Source organism: Pezoporus wallicus, unplaced genomic scaffold, assembly GCF_028554395.1.
Source record: "Pezoporus wallicus isolate ANWC-B61680 ecotype Strahan unplaced genomic scaffold, APGP_CSIRO_Pwel_v1 contig_360, whole genome shotgun sequence".
In the NCBI taxonomy this organism is placed as follows: domain Eukaryota; kingdom Metazoa; phylum Chordata; class Aves; order Psittaciformes; family Psittacidae; genus Pezoporus; species Pezoporus wallicus.
The window spans coordinates 4,968,660-4,990,907 of record NW_026640059.1 but is presented as its reverse complement, the minus strand read 5'-3'; the positions used below and the strand labels follow the sequence as shown (position 1 = coordinate 4,990,907).

General features: G+C 39.6%; 1 protein-coding gene across 2 annotated transcripts; it reads left to right on the top strand.

Moving 5' to 3' along the window:
* Positions 1-593: 593 nt before the first annotated feature.
* SLC16A14 (solute carrier family 16 member 14) lies at positions 594-9,773 on the top strand. Of its 2 annotated transcripts, XM_057417122.1 has the most exons (5): positions 594-687; positions 967-1,243; positions 1,930-2,073; positions 5,685-6,680; positions 8,374-9,772. In XM_057417122.1, exons 2-5 carry the CDS (start codon positions 982-984, stop codon positions 8,520-8,522), a joined length of 1,551 nt encoding a protein of 516 aa, XP_057273105.1. In that variant the 5' UTR covers positions 594-687; positions 967-981; the 3' UTR covers positions 8,523-9,772. The 2 variants fall into 2 exon arrangements, with proteins under 2 accessions (XP_057273105.1, XP_057273104.1); XM_057417121.1 differs by lacking the exon at positions 594-687 and having other exon boundaries at positions 778-1,243; positions 8,374-9,773.
* The last annotated feature ends 12,475 nt before the right edge of the window (positions 9,774-22,248 follow it).

Sequence of the window (22,248 nt, the reverse complement as noted above, 5' to 3'; positions counted from 1 at the left end):
CTATTTGGTGTTCCACAGTTGGGTAAAATTTCAATGTGTTGCAGCAGGAATAGCATGGAGGGAAGACTGGGTTCTGCACCTTGCCTGTTAATCAAATAAAATGGTTTTGAAATTATTTTCACATTGTGTTGCAGTCTTCACTTACAGTAACAATGGAAGAAATCAAAGTAATCAAATTAAGTTGTTACAGCCTGATCCTACACCCACCTATGCACATAACTGCCGCTCAGTTTGATTCTGATAGGCATTGACATTGATTTGGAAGAATTCTTTGGTTTTAGTAGGATTATATGGATTAAAACTATGGAACTGAAAGCATAGTAGCAAACTGTCAGGCTGACTGTAATGAAAAGCTTGCCAGAGAGGTGGTAACAATCCCCGTGTTACAACTTATGTAAGCAAAGCATTTTGAAAATCAAGAACCTTAAATCTTTATCTTTCTCTGTCTTCACTGTTGCTCTTCCATTACTAAGAAAGAAATACATCTCAAAACTGGTTTCCTCTGAAAAGAGGTGATAACTTCACCTATCTGCCTCTTCAGGATTTCTTTTTTTTTTTCCCAAGCTTTACAAAGTTGAATACAAATCTTACTGAGAAAGTAATACAGAAGAGGAATATACAGACAGAGACCAGCCTTTTTTGTGACCTGTCAATCCATGAAGAGTGAGTGCTCTCAGACCCCTAAAAGTAAGTTAAGTATATAGAATGGAAATAATGCAGCCTGTTGTCATCCTGTTAATAATCCTGCATAGGCAGCCATGATACTAAGTACACAAAAAAAAACCATTAGTTGCAGAGTTTTCTAAGCATTTTACGTTTAATCAATGAAAACACAGTATTCGCTTTACAACTGCACTAAACCACAACGGTGAAATATGTTAGTGATTTATGCTATTCAAGATAACCAAACAACAAAATCTGAGCATTTTGTATGTATTTTGAAGGTATTTACTGCATTTGTTTCAGAATACCTTGGAAAAAATGTATGCTAGTCGAGAGGATATTGGATATGATTTTGGAGATGACTCAAAAGTTGGAAGTAAGCCAATTAAGCCTAATCCAAACATCGATGGAGGATGGGCTTGGATGATTGTGCTTTCTTCTTTCCTTGTGCACATACTTATCATGGGGTCCCAAATGGCTCTTGGAATACTCAACATGGAGTGGCTTGAAGAGTTTAATCAAAGTCGTGGCTTAACAGCATGGGTTAGTTCTCTCAGCATGGGCATTACACTTATTGTAGGTATGTTCCAGCCTAATTTATTTCAAAACTACGTAAGATTTTTAGAATATGTTTGCCATTCATCCCTCAAGTGTTTTCTTATAGTTTTCCATGTTATTTGCAGAGTTGCCCAAGTTGCCTTTTTAATGTCAACAGGACAAATTTTACAAGTTAGGGAGAGTAAGGGAACAAGAGGGAAGATGATAGAGAAGGCAATTATACCAGGAGACATCATGAGCAGGAAAGGATGGCTATGACTTCAAGGTCTCACTAGAATTAAGAAAACAGATGATCAGTGAAGGCTGTGGTCCTCCCTGTGCTATTATCTGGGAGGATATTGAGATTGGTCAGTTTATATTTCAGTTTGGCAGCGGAACTAAAATTTATGTTTTAAGTTATAGTTGTATCAACCCAAAATAATACCTGGAGGGGTATGTTTGTGCATACATGCATATACACATCTCTGTCTTCCCTTCTTTGTAGGGCAACTGTGATTTTAGGTCTTGTGGGTATTTTCTAAGTATTTGGTTGGCTGGTTGGTCGAATTTTTCTTCCCACAATTTTAAATAATAATGGGGACAAAAATGAATTGCATGAGCAGCATGATGTTTAACATTTTGTTTAAAACATCGAGTCTTTCTGTGAAAAAATTATTAAACATTATAGAGAATTAAATAATTATAATATTTTCTCATGTCTTTTAACAGGTCCTTTCATTGGTTTATTCATCAGCATGTGTGGGTGCCGCAAGACAGCTATAATTGGAGGGATACTGAATGCCCTAGGTTGGATACTGAGCGCCTGTGCCTCAGATGTGCACTACCTCTTCCTTACATTTGGAGTGACAGCCGGTAAGAGCTGAACTAGTGTTTGAAAGTTCTTTCGTTTTTTTGTCCCTTTGAAGGTTATCTGGGTGCATAAAGAGGGAAGTTACACTACAAAGTTAGTCCAACTTTTCTTTCACACTCTTTACAGCCTCAAAAAACTTATTATTTACTCACTGTTTTGGAGCCAGTGACTTCTGCTGTCATTTAAATCTGCAATGTAAAGATGGTATTATCAGTTTCTTCCAAGCGATTATATTTGAGGACATTTTTAATTAGAAGTTTTAATGTAACCCAAACTCTAAGAAGTGGAATTTAAAGATGTTGAAGCAGTGTTGAATCTAGCCAACTCCCCTCTTCTTCACAGGAAGAAACTGCAAATGTTTTCTATGGAAGTTGCTCCACATTAATAAAATACCAGATTATGCTAACTATGCACTGCTTCAAACCCCATTTTAAAGGGAGTTGTGGGTTACTGCTCGTGGGCAGCTAAGCCTCAAAGAGCTGCTCACTCACTCTCCTGCAGTGGGATGGAGCAGAGATTCAGAGGGGTAAAAGTGAGATAAAAACAATTTAATCATAGAATGATAGCATCATAGAATGGTAGAATCATAGAATACTTAGGGTTGGAAAGACCTTAAGATTATCTAGTTCCAACCCCCATAATAATAAATAAATAATAATCGGTAAAGCAAAAGCAGCATGCACAAGCAAAGCAAAACAAGGAATTAATTCACTACTTCTCATCAGCAGGCAGATGTTTAGCCATTTCCAGTAAAGAAGAGCTTCAACATGTGTAACTGTTACTTGAGAAGAGAAACAGCACAACGCGGAATGTCCTCGTTTTCTCCTCCTTTCCCCCAGTTTTATTGCTGATCATGACACCATCTGGTAGGGGATATACCTGCAGTCCCTTCAGTTGGGGTCAGCTGTCCCAGCTGTGTCCCTTCCCAGCTTCTTGTGCACCCCCAGCCCAGTCACTGGCAGGGCATGTAGAAGAACCCAGTAGGATCTACTTAAAACACAATGCTATTCACTGTTCATTACTGGAAAGTTATACTGTTAATAGAAAAGGAAACTGTTAAAGTGATCCAAGTAAGAAATACAAAATTTGGCCTTTGATTATAATCTGAGCAACACAGAGCCATTTAAGGTGCTTTGAGGTACTCTTTACTCCAGTTATGTTTGCAAATGAAGCATTGTATCTATGTTGTGTGCGATGCACAGATGCATGGTGAAAAAGACAAATTGTTTGCAATACTAATAATAGCTTCAGTACCCTCCACTCCCTCAGACTATCCTTTCACAGAATTTCATAGGTATCTGCAGAATTTCTTTACATAATTTTTTATCTAGCTCTCTGGATGGAAAAAAATAAAATAATGAAACTAGCAAGGATTGTTGTGGTGACTTTTCATACCACCATACCAGAGATTTCAGTAATGTAAATTCCTGAGCAAAGAACAATAATTACAGGCAGGGTTCTGCTCTCTCTGCAATTTCTGCTTCCATATATATAGGATATAATCAAGCAGACAGGAATCTACACTCTTTCTCTCAGGCCTTGCTGCTTTTCAGAAGGATCATACACAAAATACCAGACAAAAAGGCAGAGATTGTACAGTGGACTTAAAGAGGGGTGAAAACCTGATTTTCAGAAAAAAGCGGATGCAAATTTTTTGATGAGGTGTAGATTTGAGATGCTGCTGCAGGAATAAAACCAGTGTAGAGATGCCTGAGATGTTTCTTCCAGCTCCAGGAGACCTTCATTCACCACATCCTCACTTTCCATCCCCTCACTCATCATCCCTGCACTTATGATCTCCTCACTCACTCACTGTCTTAGTCCCTGCCCACTCACTCCCATCCCCTTGCTCACGGTCACCTCACTCACCACCACCTCAGGGAAGCGTCTTGCGTGTTCTCCTGGTTGCTAGATGTAAGGCTGCTCTTCACTTATGGTGGCCACCTTCTGCTTCCATGACTTCTGGGTCTCCATGCAGGTGCTCGTGGGCTTACTCATGGCTCCTGTTCTCTTTGGTGGTGACACACTGTGCCAGATGCCCTCACACAGTATGTCCCTATGACCCCAGCTTTGTCTCCCAACAGCAGCCATCCTGCTGCCTCAGCTCCCATTCCCAATGTGCCTCTCACCTCAGCGTGGCTCTCACCCCCATCTCCTCACAGCCTTGTCTCCTTACCTGCTGGTCAGCTGCTTCATCCACCTCCATTGGCTTACTTCCTTGCAGCAGCAGTAGGGCAGAGAGGCCTTCTTCCCCATCACCCTTCCAGGGGAGCCCCCGGGTGGGTGCTGGAGCCCCTGGCAGCAGGGAATCCCTGTGGAGTGGGGGGCAAAATGTCCACTGAGGCCCTGTGTGGGGCAAGGCAGGGAGAGCAGAGCCAGCCGTGAGGCTGCCATGATGATGAAGGGTCACGAATCTGTGAGGAAAAGGAGTGGGGAGGCCTGTGGCCCTGTGTCTACCTGTGGAGAGGGCATGTCTTTGCATGGAGTAGGAGTATGTTTTGCTTTGTAGTCCACAGAATTTAAAAAATGGCTTATTTCAACCTGATCATATCTATACATAGCAAAGAAGTATATACTTCTAACAGGCAAAACAGGTCAGCTCTGACCATTGTACATTGCTGTGATGTTGAGGTGGGTTTTTTTCAGGCTTTGCTGGAATAAACTGCTCTTTCTCCAATGTAGATGCACACAGCTACGTTACCAGCTATTTTAGGGAAACTTTTAAACCCAAAACACTTCTAAATTATGGTCACAGTGATTTTGGAAGCATCTTCTGCATAAGCCCCTTCCAGTTCAAATCCTTCTGCCTACCACCTCTTCATGTCCAAATCCTCTCTGTCAGGAATTTGCTGTGAAAAAAACTGGGCAACTCTTACCTTTAATGATGTATTTGCACAACTGTCAACACTTTCTGCTTGAAATGGGTACTATCAATATCCTGTTTTTAAACTACAAGTGAGGGATTTTCTGCAGAATTAGAGATCTGCCTTTTAAGAATGTGTAGCTACTGCGTCGCTCTGCCTGGACTTCCCTGGAGTGCCCAGAGAGAAACCCTGAAGGCACCCAAGGTCCCAGCACTGGGCTAACCCGCCTGTGCCTACTGAAACACCTCATGGTCACTGTGGCTCCACAGTTACAAAGCAAGAACAAAAACTCAGTTTGGGTCTTCATTGCTGGTGAACCTGGGCAAAAGCACAGGATGTGCCCACTAAGCGATTTCTGGTTGCTGATACAGCCAGATGCAGGTATTACAAGTACAGATACTTCAAAATAGGGTTTTATAATTGTCCCCTACATTAACTGTCACTGACTTATTGTGGGATGTTTGGGACTTTCCAGCAGTGTAATGCTGACCTGACGTAAAGGTTTTATTTTCCATCTGTTTCAGTTTTTCCAGCAGTTAAATAGCAGTATTGTGTTCTCACTGGCATGAGTATTGCAGACTTCGGAAAATATTGTAAGAGGGAAATGAAAGCTAGCATGAGAATTGAATATTTATTCTCACTTTCACCACTGTGCTTGTGCACAAGTTGGGAATAAAACAGATGTGTTTTTCACTGCTTTTTATCCTGTTAGCAAAAAATTCAGATTGATTTGGGTTTTGTTTCCATAGGCGTTGGAAGTGGCATGGTTTATCTGCCTGCAGTGGTCATGGTAGGGCAGTATTTTCAGAAGAGAAGAGCGCTTGCACAAGGACTCAGTACCACAGGAACCGGGTTTGGAGCTTTCCTAATGACTGCGTTACTGAAGTACCTCTGCATCGAGTTTGGGTGGAGGAGCGCCATGTTCATCCAGGGTGCCATCTCCCTGAACCTTTGTGTCTGCGGGGCGCTTATGAGACCACTCTTTCCCAAAGACATAGTTAGTGAAAAGTATGTTGTGAGAAGTAACAGTGAAGATAACCAAGCAAAAGCTCTGTCCCATTCTGCAGAGACTATAAAATCTAACGGAGTCCTCGGTGAAGAGCCAGAAAAAAAAGAAGAGGCAACAAATGAAGAAGTGCTTGACAGTGGTCAGCACATAGAATCTGGAGGTAAATCCAGAGATGGAAGGAGCATGTATGGACTGCGCATTCTTAAGACAGTGAGCCAGCTGACAGTTACAGTCAGGAAGGGCTTTGCAATATGGTACTCCAGCTACTTTGGAGCTGCATCGCTGTTTACGAATAGAGTATTTGTGGCCTTTATAATTTGGGCTTTGTTTGCCTATAGCAGCTTTGTCATTCCCTTTATTCATCTTCCAGAAATAGTCAAGCAGTACAACTTGTCTAGTCAGAACAATATATTTCCTTTGACATCCATTATAGCCATTGTTCATATTTTTGGTAAAGTGATCCTTGGAATTATCTCTGATCTCCCATGCGTCAGCACATGGAATGTCTTCCTCATGGCTAACTCTACTCTGGTCACTTGCATTCTTACTTTGCCACTAATGCAAACGTATGTTAGCCTGGCTGTGGTTTGTGCTCTAATAGGATTCTCTAGCGGCTATTTTTCTCTAATGCCTGTTGTGACTGAAGATTTAGTTGGAACTAAACACCTTGCAAATGCTTACGGCATCATCATTTGTGCCAATGGAATATCTGCATTGTTTGGACCACCCTTTGCAGGTAAAAAGTTCAAATTGCTGACCAACAGATGTTTGTATAATCACCATGTGACTCATTATATTATTAAGCTTTCATATGTTATGAGCATGTGTAGTTAACAGAATTACAGCTGCTCCAGAATGGGTGGTAGCATCCAGCTTTACATTGCGCAGATGTACAGGTCACATCTGCTGGGTATCATCTCACTATTCACATAGTACAAATGACAATCCTTGCAAATAGCCTCAAATCTATTACAATCTATGTTTTCAATGGTATGTTTCCTTAAAATATTATCATACACCTTCTTTACAATGAGAAACGTTCAACCTATTTAAATGCGTTTTGTGCTGTGCAGGCACTGTACATACTCATGCCTCTAGATGAAAACATGACGAATGGTTTTGAAGGTAGGCAGGTGTCTGTACCATAGTATTGCCCCTAAGAACTATAAAGTGTGTTTGGGTGTCACCACTCTAAGCTGCCAATGGATGTGTTGATTTAACTAACTTTTAGTTTTGCCTTCCTTCATCCAGAAATATCTCCTTTGGGGACGGTGTTGCTCATAATTTCTTTACTGCCATGCACAGCAGAGGGTAGAAGTGTATATATGTTGTCCATTAAGTTTCTTAGGCTTAAACAAACATTCTTAAATTTTCTCATAGAAAGAGGCGGAGAAGTACAGAAGAGATGCAGGTACTGATTGTCAATACTATAGCCAGACTTCAGCTATCTTTCACAGAGATGCAAATCAGAAGAAAGCAGTAAGAGACCTTGTGAGTAATGGCCATGGTCAACCAGGGATGCCAGGAGGCTGAACTGAAGCTATTAGAAACACAAGCAACCAAGAAAAGCGAGAATGCTCTCACCTTCTCTCTTCACCTTTGAGTGAACTGACATGATTTATAAGAAAGCTCACTCACTCCCATTAAAAAGCAGCACTTTTTCTACCATATATTCTTTCAGCACCTCTCAGTCTGTGCTGAACATGTCTTTGTATTTGGCATTAGTAACAAAGCAAATTAGTTGATGTAAAAAAAGCTTCTAAACTTGAGGTTACATTGCAATGCAGCCAGCATGACATGAGGGAATTTTGCTAGTTGGGCCCTCAAACCTTTTTGAAGTAACTTTAATGTATTTTTTGCAGATGAATTAAGGTTGGCATGAGAGTACGGAGACTGTATCTTTTGAAAAGTCTTTTATTGGTATACAAGTCTTTGAGAAAGCTATTGGGAATGCGTTTGCTTGCACAAAGCACAGCATTTGAACTGCAGTACTGGGCATTTTACAGGAACAGTAGCATGGTGGAAGAACTAATTGGTTTGGGATTCCAAAATGTCTATTTTAAAGTCAGGCTTGTGACAACTTGTTTGAAAAATGTACAGTTTTAGAGAGAAGGCTGCTTGTCTTCTTAGGGTGGCACATAGCTAGGGTCCCGTTTTAAGTCTTCCATGATACTTAAATGAAGGGAATAGGATTTGCACTAGTTTGGGGTTCTGGTGAATGAACAAGGGATTTTGTAAATACATTTCCATTTGTAGCATCTAGAGGAGGGGACAGTTGCCACCTCTTTTTTTTTTTTTTTTCCGCAAAACCCCTCTATAGGTTTGACAGAAATGTCATGAAAGAAATGTGCAGTATTTTTCATGTTTTCCCATGCAACGTACGTTGTTGTCAAGCTTTGTAACAAACATGCTTTGTCCTTATTTTGCAGGTTGGATCTATGACATCACACAGAAATATGACTACTCTTTTTACATATCTGGCTTGCTATACATGGTGGGAATAGTATTTTTACTTATACAACCTTGTATTCAAAAGAAACAACCAAAAGAAAAATCTACGGAAGAAGCACAAGTATAGAACAAATTCCATAAGGTTTTTTACAGAATTTTCTTTGTTTTCACATTTCTATTGTATGACATTATGAAGCTGTTTTTCTTATGGAACCAACCACATTGAAGTATACTTCAGTGAAAAGCAAATGTGCACCAAAATGCTAGTAAATTATTAGAAACATGTTTTTTAAGTGAGTTATTTTACTTTAGAACTAACAAATAAGTGATTAAAAGCACCCTGCTAGTCTTTTAAACTTGAAACAATTCTAGAAGCCTTTTACCCTTGCTTCTCTTTTTACTGCTCACCACTACACACCGGTGAAACTCCATTGACTGCAGTGCAGTTACTTCTGTTTTACACTGGTCTTATAAGAGAATTTGATCATGATATGAATGATTTCTAAAAGCCCTTCTTGCTATGTATTCTGTCTGATAAAAGATTAGTTACTGAGTATGAGAAAATGACTATATTTCTTACCTGGCTAGTCAAGTACTGTTGAAATGCTAGTACAATAATTCAGTTAATTCAGTGCACTGAAGTTACTATTTCTGTGATGCAAAACTGAAGGAAAGTACTTATATTTTTTCTGAAATTACTCTCTTCTTCAAGGATTTTTTAATTATCAGCTGCATAATAAAGTAGCCATCCTCAATATAGGCTGCATTATAAATGCTGTAACACTTAATGCTGCTGAAGTAAAACATAAAAGCAGAAACAGGCAACATATGAAAAATACTACTGTTATTCACAGAGGGGAAAATGTTTCCAGAAACAGTTGGAAGTTTCTGGTTGCTTTACCGAATTAGAGGTATTGTAGAACTTCATAACATTGCAATTGACTCCTCCCATGGAACTTGTCAAGTAAGCTACTAAAGAAAGAGAGCTAGGCAAAATTGGCCAAACATACTTTTAAGAAAGAACAGGACTACAGCACGCTAAATCTTGTTGCAATAAGATTAATAACAAAATCTGTTACGTTATGAACGGTTGTATTGCTGCTTATAACGCACACCATGAGCTAAGACTGATCACCTTTGAGATGTTTGTTCACTAGAAAAGTAGATAATGCAGAGCATGGCAGAGCTAAAGACCATTTAAAATATTCAAATTAATATTTTTAACATGAAATATCTGGTAATCAATGCGGAATGTTTTTTATGGTGGTGCAGGACACACTTTTTTCAGCTTTGAGAGCTGAGTCTGGTGTTAACTTTCCTATCAAATAAAGGTCACTGTGTTTTTTTTTTCCTGCTAGCTTTTTGAAAGCTTATTGTAACAAATCAAGTACATAGTTTAACACTGATACAAGCTGCTGGAAATCTTTAGGGGCAATTGATACTATTTAATTATATTGAACAAATATTGGGAAACAGTTCAGTATGTAACAATATCATTATACGAATCTTTTTCATAGCTGCAAGGTTGGTTAACAAAAAGTTCTGAAACATATTTTATATTGTTCTGTACTGCAATTCACCTGCTTCGTAGTTTCACACTTGTAAAACTGTTGGCAGGGTCATACTTTAAAATGTGTCACTGAAATGAGCCAAATTAAAAAAGAAAACCTTAGGAAACCCCCAAACTACTTGAAGACTTAGATCTGTTCAATCATACAGGATAGTTATGTATGGCCTTTAAAACTGATGTTAAAACAACTGAGGTGACAGCAAACTGCAACACATGGTGTGAACATGCAGTCGGCCATGTCTTAAAATCAGCCTTTTTGTTGGAGGAAATGGTCATGTAAACTACACTTTCACATCAGTTCTTTTGTTACAGGTTTAATGTCTTCTTGGTACGAATGCTGCTGCTGGCTTATTTTAACTGAGCTATTTTATATTGGTGTAATATATATCGAAGTGATGATTTCCCCCAATTTTTTTTTCTTTTTGGAAGATATGTACCCTTTATACTTAGATCTTCACTTTGTCTTTTGTCAAGATCAACTTTATTTGCATATTACTGTAATGCATAATATGTCATTCATTTATGGTATCTGCAATATACCTTTCTATAGAAGTCCTTACTGGGCCATATAATGGAATAAACTGACATTACCCAAAATTTCACTTTCTGTTTGTTTAGTAATTATTTTTTTTAAACTTAAAATGAAGATTTTCCTGGAAAATAATTCTTATTTCTTCTAGAAAAAGGGATGGGTACATGGCTGATCAAGGAGAAGAGAAGGTGGCCTGTCAAAATCAAGTTAAATTAGGATTTAAAACTAATATTCAATCAGTCCATATTGACTCCATGGGTTCTAGTTTCCTAACCTGAAACTGCCTAAATCTGTTATGAGAGCACAAGCTAAGAAAAAAATTACTTGCTGGTAAATTGACAGAAAGTGAGAAAAGAGGGTCTGCTGTTTAGTAGCTCTGCTCACATACTGTAGTTCTTAAAATCACCTCTCTAAAGCAAAATTACATTTTACAGTGTTTTATTAAACAGAACAGAAATTTTATGAATACAGTATTTTATGCACATCATGATATTTATGTCATTGTCCTAAAAGGAAATAGTCACAAAGAGGAAAGAATATACTTAACAGCTTCTTCTATCTAAAGATCTACAGTCACCAAATGCTTCAAGAATATTGGTATATAGTTGTAGAACAAAATATTCTTAATCTAAATTAGCAAATATCATCGAAGGATTAAAATAACACTTTATAAAGAAACTGATTTAAGAACCCTGTATTCATAGTTTTTAATCAGTTTATAAAATTCAAGTTTAATACTTGCCATGTTCAAAAATTGTAGGCATAATACAATCTTAGAACATTATGCTAGTATATCCAAATACTGCAATGACTGGTTTTAATACTTGGGTCTTCATTCAGTTGGTTTTCGTTCTGAGTGTTTTGCTGCTGTCTCCTCCTTCTAAGCTGCAGCTGTAGCTGAAGACCGTGAAGAATTGATTCCAGGCCATTTCCTGTGCGAGTTCTTTCATTTCAGGTGTAATTGTGCTACACAAGTTCCCCACAGTATTTTTCCCAGAACGCATTACTGTTTCAAATCTCTACTAGGAGACTTGGAATCATAATTTGGCTTAAAAGTAGAGGCTTAAAATCATTGCTGAGTGGCTTACTCATTGCTGATTATTTCACTCCACAAAAAGCATTTAGACAACACAGGTGCCTTGTATGAAGGTCACTTGTAGTGCAAACTGACCACCTATCTTGAAAGACACGGTATTAGTTAAAATTCATAATGACATCAGTGGAAGTTTTGCCAGTGCAAGATACCACATGTTCTGTGGAAAATCTGAGGAACTTCTTTTCATATGGTATCAAAGGCCTTTCTGCCACACTAGAAGGAGCTGTAATGAACATACTCTCCTTGCATGTAATTCATACAGGCCCACTGAATCAATGAAACTGTGTATGATTATGCCAAAGAACTTGTCAGGGTTTAGAAATCACATCACAATCACAAATCTGTTTTCAAGGTAAGTAAAAGCAGCAAATTGCCTTTGGACTTACAACTGGAAATGCAATCCTAGGAAGCTTTCCAAAGCAATGTAGAATTAAGACTGTTTCTCAGGAGATACCTTCCTCTTTCAGAATGACTCCATAAACAGAATCAGGTGGAAGTACTACATTATAAACAGGAAGAAAAAGTCACACAATTTGTTAGGTGACAGAGCCATCATAAAAAATAATTAGGAAGATACTGTGTAATTGTATATTATCTCCCTATTTTAAGTTATACCAGAGCCAAATAACATTGATTCTTCCCCCAAACATTCCATTTTTCTAAACGTGTAATTGCAAGGAGTCGTACTGGATTACTGCAATGCAAGTGGCTGGTCTGTCCATCACAAGTAGTAACAGAAAGAGTCAAGCAAAAGTCCTGGTATAACTTCTGTTACGTACTGCTGATGTGGCTGGATACCTTAAACTACTGTATTCACTTAACTACAGCAAAGCTGTATCACACTATTCGTGGTACTATTGTTCTTGAATTGGGAGAGTGATCAGACTGCAAGCACATACAACATGCTGGCATATTTTAGCAAAGGAAAAGCAGGGGTTATTGGGGAAAGATTGCTGTAGAAGGCCTGAAATGATACTATATGCATTTTTAAAGTTTTTGTTATATTTCTGCTTGTTCTCTGTCTCACCATCCTGCAGTTCCCATGAAAAATGGACACCATTAAGTTAAAAGTAGCGGAGACTGGGATTTAGTGTCATGGATTTAGACTTCCAAATACGGTGCTCTGTTAAAAAAAATATACAGAAAGAAAAAAAAAAAAGGCATGATCACTGCCATTATTGCGGTTTTCTTTCCCTGCCAGCGGCTTCTGGATTGCGTAATAACAATGAGAACTTCTCTTCCTCCAACGGGAGCAAGCTGCGGCTCTGGCCGTGCGCTGCGCGCCCGGCTCCCTCTGGCGGGAAGCGCGTCCCGAGCTCGGGCAGAGCCGGCGTTTTGCTTACCCTGGCTAGCCGAACGAAACCTAACCCCGAGCTTGTATCGGGACACATCGCAGGACAGCAGTTAGCGGGAAAAATGTTTGGAAAGTGCACGCAGTGCTCCAACGGTGGTGTCTGCATTAGGACTTCTGTACTTTCTTTTGAGATGGAGCTTCTTTTACAACCCTTAAAAATAACACCTAGCAACAATCTGAAGTACTCTGAAATGCATATTGAAAGCATCAGAATGCTCTGGAAAGCAGCCTTTATGTTCAGAACTACACAGTCAGAGAAATGCCATGCTTTGGATAACAAATGGAGATACCTCTTTAGTTCAGAGTATGAGAGATGCATGCATCGCAAAGGATGTATGTACAGAGCCTCTCACACTCCTCTTTTCAATCCTGAGTGCAAAGACTGTTCTATTTTTCCCTATTTGAAAATCTGAATATGCTATAACTCCACAGAGAGCATTATTCTGGCCTACATGTCAATTAATCTTGAAATTAAAACTTATAGTATTGGGGCAAATTTTTAATTCCTTAAAAAGCTGCTGAAATGAAAGAGAATATGGCATTACTAGTTGCAATTGGTTATTTCACTGTGCTAAAACCTTATCTTTTTTATTATGCAACTAATTCTTTCTAGAACTTCCTTAGATTCCAGAATATCCAAGGCTTTGTGCTAAAATGATGGAAGGTTTACTGCCTTCCACAGTACCTCATCCTACGGAGCGTGCACTCTACAAATGACAGATTGCTTTCAAATACACTAATAAATCATTTCCTGATCTCTTTCTATTCATTCTCTTGCTCTCCTTTAGTTCTTTTTATTCTCTCATCCTCTACCAATTGTTTCCCAGTCACAATATCAACTGTTTTATCTTCAAACTGAAATAAAGCCCAGAACTCAGCAAGTTTATCTGCTTCTATCTGCCCTTCATCTCTAAATTCACGACATACACTATTTTGCTATCTTGCCATTTTCTCCTGTGTTTTCTTTGCACCATCTCCTATTGACTGTGCTTACTTGAACTTGCTCTCCCTAAAGCATCTGTAACGTCTTTGTAGCTACACCACAGGAGCAGTACAGCCATGTCCTCTTGAACTGTCAATAGTCCTCCACAGAACTTTTCTTGAAATATTGGGCCACATGGCCTCAAAATAATACAAACCCTGCGAGTAATCTCATCCTGAGACAATTTGGAGATGCGCTCTGTACCAGAACATGTCCTGTTCTCCAAAATAACAGGTTAATCTGTCTCTTTGAAGTCTTTCATAGAGTATCTAGCTGTCAGATCAGACTGAAGATTACTAAACCTGTTTTTATCTTCCTCCTGAGGTCTTACCATTACTAACAGTTTCAGTAACCATACAACCCGTAACTTGACAGGCTTCATTCTAGGCTCCTACAGCAGCCCTGGGGACAAACATCAAGTTATTTTTAATATGCTTCTCTTCCTATTTTCATAACTTAAAACCCTTTTCTCCCCCTACCAGAATTACTGCACCAGCCTTTTGTCAGGCTCTGAGTGGGACAGAAAATACAATTTTGAGGTATTCAGCCCCGCAAAAATTAACTTCCTAGATCACAGCTTTGACCATACTGTCTTACCATCCTTCTGATTACCTGACCCTGCACAGATTAGGAAGCTGGAATAGATGGTATTTCAGTACAGCCTAAGCTATCCTATGACTTTTCTCTTTTTGTATCAACAGACTGGCCCTCATTCTCCTGGGACTTCCTGGCTATCCCTCCCATTTTTTTACCCCTCATTGAGTACTGAGAAGCTGCCCTTAGCTCCAATCAGCCTCCTGTGTTTCTTACAGTTTCTCGCTGTGAGATCTAAAAACCCTTGAAAAAAATCCCTTTCCTTGTGCTCCTGTCTTTTGTAAAGTACTTAAAATACAAGCTCTCCAGGAATGGCAATGATTTTTTGTTTGTTAATGACTCTAGCATAAAGGGATCTTGGTCTGTGGTTGAAGTTTCTAGACATTACAATAATACAAATCATAATGCAAACCATAGATTTTACATTTCAAATACTTAATCCTGGAAGTAGTGCATAACACCCAACCATGGGTTACAATGGAATTACCTGGATCATTGTGTTATTATATGCAATAAAATTTTGCAGTCTCTCTAATTGCCTTTCTAGTTTTTACTACACCCATTCACTTGTTTGTATACAGATGATCAATTTATTGTCTCAGACTTTAAGTAAAGCAGACTATTGATGATTACATTTAACATGAGATGAATCAAACCCACCATGCTGCACAGAAGACCTAACAATTTGAAAAGAAATTATATATATATATATTTTTTTTTTCATTTTTATTTTTTTTTTACCATTTCAAATCTGCTTGAAACTTAAGAAAACCTGGCAATATGTTCAAGCTCCAGAAATGAAATGATGTTACAGGAGCAATGGGACAGGAAACTGTTCCAGGAAGTCAGTTACCTCGGCAGAGATTGAGGACACGTTCCAGAACTTTGGCACCAAACACTATAGCAACCTAAACTGTGATAAAACAAACAACAACCCACAAAGAAACCCAATGGACAACAGAATTTAAAAGCCTGAAATTTTTTGACAATAATCCCAGATTGTTCAGATATATCTTACAAAAATCAGAATTTATGTTTTCTAGAGAAAATAACATACCTTATATTGAACACCAGTAATACATAGTATTCCAATTCATCTTAAGAGCTGCTAGTGGCATCAAGGAAGCCTGTGCAGTAAAACAGGGCTTTAGTTAAAAGACTGTACATTGTCCAGTGTACAAAAAAAACTAGTCTCAGTTCAAGAGCATTAAAACAGCCGCAAAGCTGAACTGAAACTTGTCCAGATCCATTTTGTTCACTTTTCCACATACATATACATTTATTTACAAAAAGAGTGTGCTATTTACTCCGGAGGAGGTTAGTAAAACAACCGTAAAAAAATACCTCCTCTGTTGTATGTTTTGGGGAAAGTAATGGTGGCTCTGACATTAAGAGTCCCTGCAGTTCTGCTTCTTATCTCATGGAGGTACAGTCAAACCTCTAAAATATAATTGAAGACAGTCATCTTCTGCAGTGATATGACATTTTTTGACTCATTCACTTTGTGATCCAATACAATGCCAATTTTTTCTCTATAGATCTACTTAAGTGAGCTGCTCCTGATTCTACATTCATACAGTCAGTTATTTCTGCTTCAGTGGCCAACCTGGTCTTTCAAATTTACCACTGTTTTTTCAGATCATTTATCCATTTTATTAAAGAGCTCTAATAAAAAAACACTAGCTCATTATAGAATGTGATCCTGAATTCAATTTGCTACATTTCTAACGAATGATCAGTGGTAAATTTTGGAGCTGCATGCTGTTCCCTAAGATCTGATGACATGAATGCAGTCATCCAGATTTGCAAAGGACTTTTTTCCTTTTTTCCTCTTTTCCTCGTACAGGGACACAGTGGGGATCAGATTTTAAATTTAAAGCAGAATTACTGTTTTTTGTTTTTTTGTTTCTTTTTAACTAGCTAGAGTCTATCTTCTCGTGTATGTTAAAGTCATAAAAGGAGAATCAGAATCTTGGAAGTTGAAACTATACTGAATATAGGAAGTATGTGCATCCAGTTTTGATGCGGCAAATTTCCTTCTGAGATATATTGTAAGATTAGTGACAAATCTCAAGCTTATGTGAAACATTTGAAAGAGCTTTCCAAATAATGAGATTTTGCAGTTAAGATATTAAGACTTTTTTCTCTTTCTGTTCCAAATATCTCTAAGGTAATTATGTAGAAGGAAGCTATAACCTTATCTTCTTTCATGTCTTTGGGTAGATGGCCCAATAGTGTTCAAACTTTCTTTTTGTTGCTATATCATACTGCAAGTGCGAACAATTTGCTGTTCGTTCTCATTTGCCTTTTTACTTTCCATGCCATCTCAGTTCTATGTAGTAATTCTTCTCAAACTCCTTATGCAAGAACAAAAATGATCTACACGGTCAACTAAAATTGTCTGCCTGATCTAATTCAAGCTGATACATCAGAATGATCCAAATCTTCACATCCTAAGAATGACAATTATAATGTCTGTAGTGTGCATCTATTTAATGTTGAATGATTAAGCAGGCTACTACATGAATATTTGAAGCTCGAGTTTTCATTGAAAATTATTTCTAGAAATAATAATGTGACCTGGTTTGGCTATTTAAAAATATGTATTTATCTGTATTTATCTTGCTTTATAAATGTATCTGCAGCTTATGATGAACTAACTTTGAAAGTATACTGAACTTCAGGTTTTCTGTGAAATATTTTTCCTACGAGTGCTGGATACTACTTGATGACTGCTTGTTTGCTCATTCATCTGAAAATTGAAATAGACCTCTCTTGCCTTATACTATCATCAATTAATTTTCCATCTTTACAAAACCTTAACAAAAATCTAACCATATATAAAATCTTGCTCTTCTGTCTTTGCTCTGTCAAGATTATGAAAAGAAACTAACAATACTTTACTTCACTGTCCAAAAAAAGGAAAAGAAAATATCTCAAAACAAACACAGATCTTCATGGCTTTATGGTAGTTCATATACATTTAATAAAATGATAATATTTATTATAAAACTTCTTTAGTTTTTTACTGGATGCTTCAAATATCTGTATGGCATATTGATAAAACATTTTATCTGCGGGGGGACTAATTTTCCCTATGATCACTGGAAATAATCCAGCCCCACTCATTTTTCCATTTATTTTTTTTTTTTAAATAAACCTCCCCAAATTTTCTCTAAAAGTCTCTGACCAGACCAGGTGAAAACAGATAAAATCTCACAAATGAGAACTAGGAGATAACAACAGGAAATATTAATTCTTAACAACAGATGATAAACATTTTGCTGATAGGGGTGTGCCAAATATTTAGCAGCTAACCATGGGTCTAGCGAAGAGTCTTTTGTCTGAACCCTCATTTGCCAAAAAATTCAGTAAGGACAACTTGAAAATTATTTCAGTGTGTGCATATATATATATATATATATATATATATATATATATAGTGGAGAATTATAGAAAAAAAAAATCTGTGAATACTTATGAGAACAGCAGCAAAGCTTCTCTTAATGGGAGGTGAGAAGGAGGTGTAAAAACATCTGACTGTGTGGAACAGCAAGAGCCATGGACAGAAATAGTATCAATATAACAGTACAACTTCTCACAAACACAGTAATTTATAGTTGTAATGCTTCTATTTATGCTAGCATTTTTTTATGAAAACAAACCACTTTTATATTAAAATTTTTCTAAAAACAAAAGGGAAAGCCCCATGTATAATTTTAAAGATAATTTTAGGAGGAAGAAATGACTAAATGCTAGGAAAGAATGGCAACTGTGGCTTTCGATATTTCCTATGGGATAAGAAAACTGAACTAACACTTTTCAAGGTAAAGCGGGCAGATCTTATTTGTAATGTATTGAAAATACACAGGATACCAGTAGAGAACTGTATGTTAACAATTATTTAACTATTTGAATCATTGCACTCAGGTAATATAAACCAGATGTTTTATTGTGACATTATATTAATAGCAAATACCACAGGAAAATCTTATATAAGTAATAAGGAAAATTCCCCAAGCTAACCCCTTTTAGTCAAAACAAGTAGTAATAATTTTGAATTAAAGATTTGTTTTATCATGGACTCTGAGTGCTGATTGAAACTTTTCCCACGGTTTGTGCATAAATCCAGTCACTAGAGCTGAGAATGTGCAATCTTTCCATCAACAGAGCACTAACAGCAGCTCTCCACCCAACTGCCTAAGAAGTTTTATTTCAATCAAATTCACTTGAAATTGGTCTATTACAAAAGTTAGAATAGGGATCAGAAACACAAGGATAAACGTAGAGATGCAGACCATATTAACTTACCAGGACTCACAATCTCTTGATTGTGCTGTAGGAAGTGCTAGATTTTAATACGCAAACCATAGGAAACACGTGTTGGTCTTATTTCTGACCCTAAATGATGTTTACTCTTGAAAACAGGTATATACTCTTGAGGAAAGTTCTACCCTCTCCCCTGTCACCTTGTCGTGGTTTAAACCCAGTCAGGTAACTTGTTCACTCACTCCCAGTGAGTGGTGCTGAGCTGACAACAATCGAGGTCCGTGTCCCCCCCCCCCCCCCCCGGGGCTCTCCCCTTCCCCACTCCCGGAGGAACGGGGAGGAGGATCGAAAAAGTGCAACTCCCACGGGTTGAGACAAGAACAGTCCAGCAACCAATGTACACAAATCACCACCGCTACTATCAACTACAACAATGATAAGGGAAAATAACAAGGGAAGAGAATACAATACCACCGGCCAAGAAACGAGTCCCACCCAGAAGCCCCTGTCCTTCCGGGTAACTCCCAGTCACCCCCCACCCCGGCCATGACGTGCTGTGGTATGGAATACCTCCCTGGCTAGCTCGGGTCAGGTGCCCCATCTCTGCTTCCTCCCAGCTTCCCCTCCTCCCTGGCAGAGCATGAGCCTCACAAAGTCCTTGGTCAGGGTAAACATCACTTAGCAACAACCGAAAACATCGGCTTCACCAACACTGTTCTCAGGCTGGAAGTCAAAACACAGCACTGCACCAGCTACCACAAAGGAAAAAAAACATGACTGCTACTGCTGAACCCAGGACATTATCCACCCCTTATTCCATACCATTCACGTCGTGCTCAGATCCCACATTTTCAATACACCATCGCTCTCCCATATATATACATCCATATACATACAGACCAAGAGGAAAAGATCATTTTCTTAGTGCATGGACCAATCCCTATAATGCTGCCGAGTCCATTCGGTCCATGATGTTCCAAGTTCATTCTCTGTTGGGATGATGGCTGGAGGGAAGTCAGGGCCAGTCGCTGGTGACCTGGAGACATCTAGTTGATGGGCTATAAAAGCATTACACAGCAGGCAACGGCATACAATTGAGTTCACTGGCTGTTTTCCCCTAAAATCAAATCCCCTTGAGGTATACATCGGACTTCCCCATCTTCCCGCATTACCCACCAAGTATATCCAGGTCCCTGAGCAAAAGCAATCCCACGAGTGGGTTTGCCTTTACCTGAAGCAGGAATTACCCAGACTGTCTTCCCCAGCAAATTCTTCATATGCACCACGGGAACTTTGTCCCCCTCTACAATATGTAAAAGTTCTGACTGGGCTGGGCCAGCCCTGTTGGCAGATCCTCTGGTGTTGACCAACCAGGTGGCCTTTGGTAAGTGTGTATCCCAATGCTTGAAAGTTCCCCCACCCATTGCTCTCAGTGTAGTTTTTAACAGCCCATTGTACCGTTCGATTTTCCCAGAGGCTGGTGCATGGTAGGGGATGTGATATATCCACTCAATGCCATGCTCTTTGGCCCAAATATCTATAAGGTTATTCCGGAAATGAGTCCCATTGTCTGACTCAATTCTCTCTGGGGTGCCGTGTCGCCACAAAATCTGTTTCTCAAGGCCCAGGATGGTGTTCCGGGCAGTGGCATGGGGCACAGCATGTGTTTCCACCCCTGGGGCAGTCGGTTCCAAGTGAACTGGACACCCCTCCAAGTAAAAGCAAACTGTGGCCTGCACTCTGCTGCCAAAGGAATTGAGAAAAATGCATTGGCAATATCAATCGTGGCATACCACTTGGCTGCCTTTGACTCTAGTTCATACTGAAGTTCTAGCATGTCCGGTACGGCAGCACTCAATGGTGGTGTGACTTCATTCAGGCCATGACAGTCTACTGTTAGTCTCCATTCTCCATTAGACTTTCGCACTGGCCATATGGGGCTATTGAAGGGTGAGCGGGTCCTGCTGATCACCCCCTGACTCTCCAGTCTACGGATCAGCTGATGGATGGGAATCAGGGAGTCTCGGTTGGTGCGATATTGCCGCCGGTGCACTGTTGTGGTCGCAATTGGCACTTGTTGTTCTTCAACTTTCAGCAACCCCACAGCAGAGGGATCTTCTGAGAGACCAGGCAAGGTGGACAGCTGCTCAATTTCCTCAGTCTCCAAAGCAGCAATACCAAAAGCCCACCGGTACCCTTTTGGGTCTTTGGAGTACCCTCTCTTGAGGTAGTCTATGCTGAGGATGCATGGAGCCTCTGGACCAGTCACAATAGGGTGCTTTTGCCACTCCCTCCCAGTCCGGCTGATTTCAGCCTCCAGCACAGTCAACTCTTGGGATCCTCCTGTTACTCCAGAAATATAGATGGATTCCACCCCTTGACAGCTTGATGGCATCAGGGTACACTGTGCACCGGTATCTACTAGAGCCTTATACTTCTGTGGGACTGATGTGCCAGGCCATCTGATCCACACAGTCCAGTAAATCCGATTGTCCCCTACCTCCACCTGGCTGGAGGCAGGGCCCCTCTAATGGTCGTCACAGCATTGGACACTTAAGTCGTGGTGAAAGGGATTATTCTTCGTTATCACAGGAGCTGGAGTAAAATCAGCTCTTCCACTCCATCTGGGAAACTGCTCACCAGAGACTGAAGCTGTAGCTCTCATGGGATGATCAGTCTTGGCCCTTGCTCCCCTCTTCAGTTCACTCACCCGTTCCTCCAAAGCTGAAGTAGGTTTTCCATCCCACTTTGTAATGCCTTTTCCATGATCCCACAGGTAAAACCATAGGGTACCCTGTGGCGTATACCTCCTATATCTCCTCTCTTGAACAATAGGACGCCTTTTGTTAATAGCTGAGACGTGTGTTGGTACACGTGAGGAGCTGGATAAATCAGATAGATTGTCCCTCAATTGTTCGAGGTCCTGGGACAGTTTTTCCACAGCTGAGATGATGGAAGGGGTGAGATTGTCTTCGAACTCTCGGAGTTTATGAACCATTTCATCCACTGTTAGTGGTACTATGTCATTCCAGGTTACTGTTGCCAATGAATGGGCATATGATGACGGTGCATTCCGTGTAAGTTTTCGCCACATGGGTCATGTACATTCAACTTCATCTGGATCTATGGGTGTATCCCCGTTATTCGGCTTGATGTGATAGATCATCTCTACGATGGCCGATTCCCTCAGAGACTGGATGCCTTTGTCTATAGTAGTCCACTTGGCCGAACGACTCGTAACATCGTCCTTGTACGGAAACCTTTCTTTCACAGCTGCCAAGAGCCGCCTCCAAAGGCTGAGGGACTTTTTCTCTCTTGCAATTGCTTTGTCAATTCCCCCTTCTCTAGCAAGTGATCCCAGCTGCTTGGCTTCTGTACCTTCTAGTTCGTGACCATCGGCCCCATTGTCCCAGCATCGGAGTAACCAGGTGATGATGTGCTCCCCTGGTTGACGGG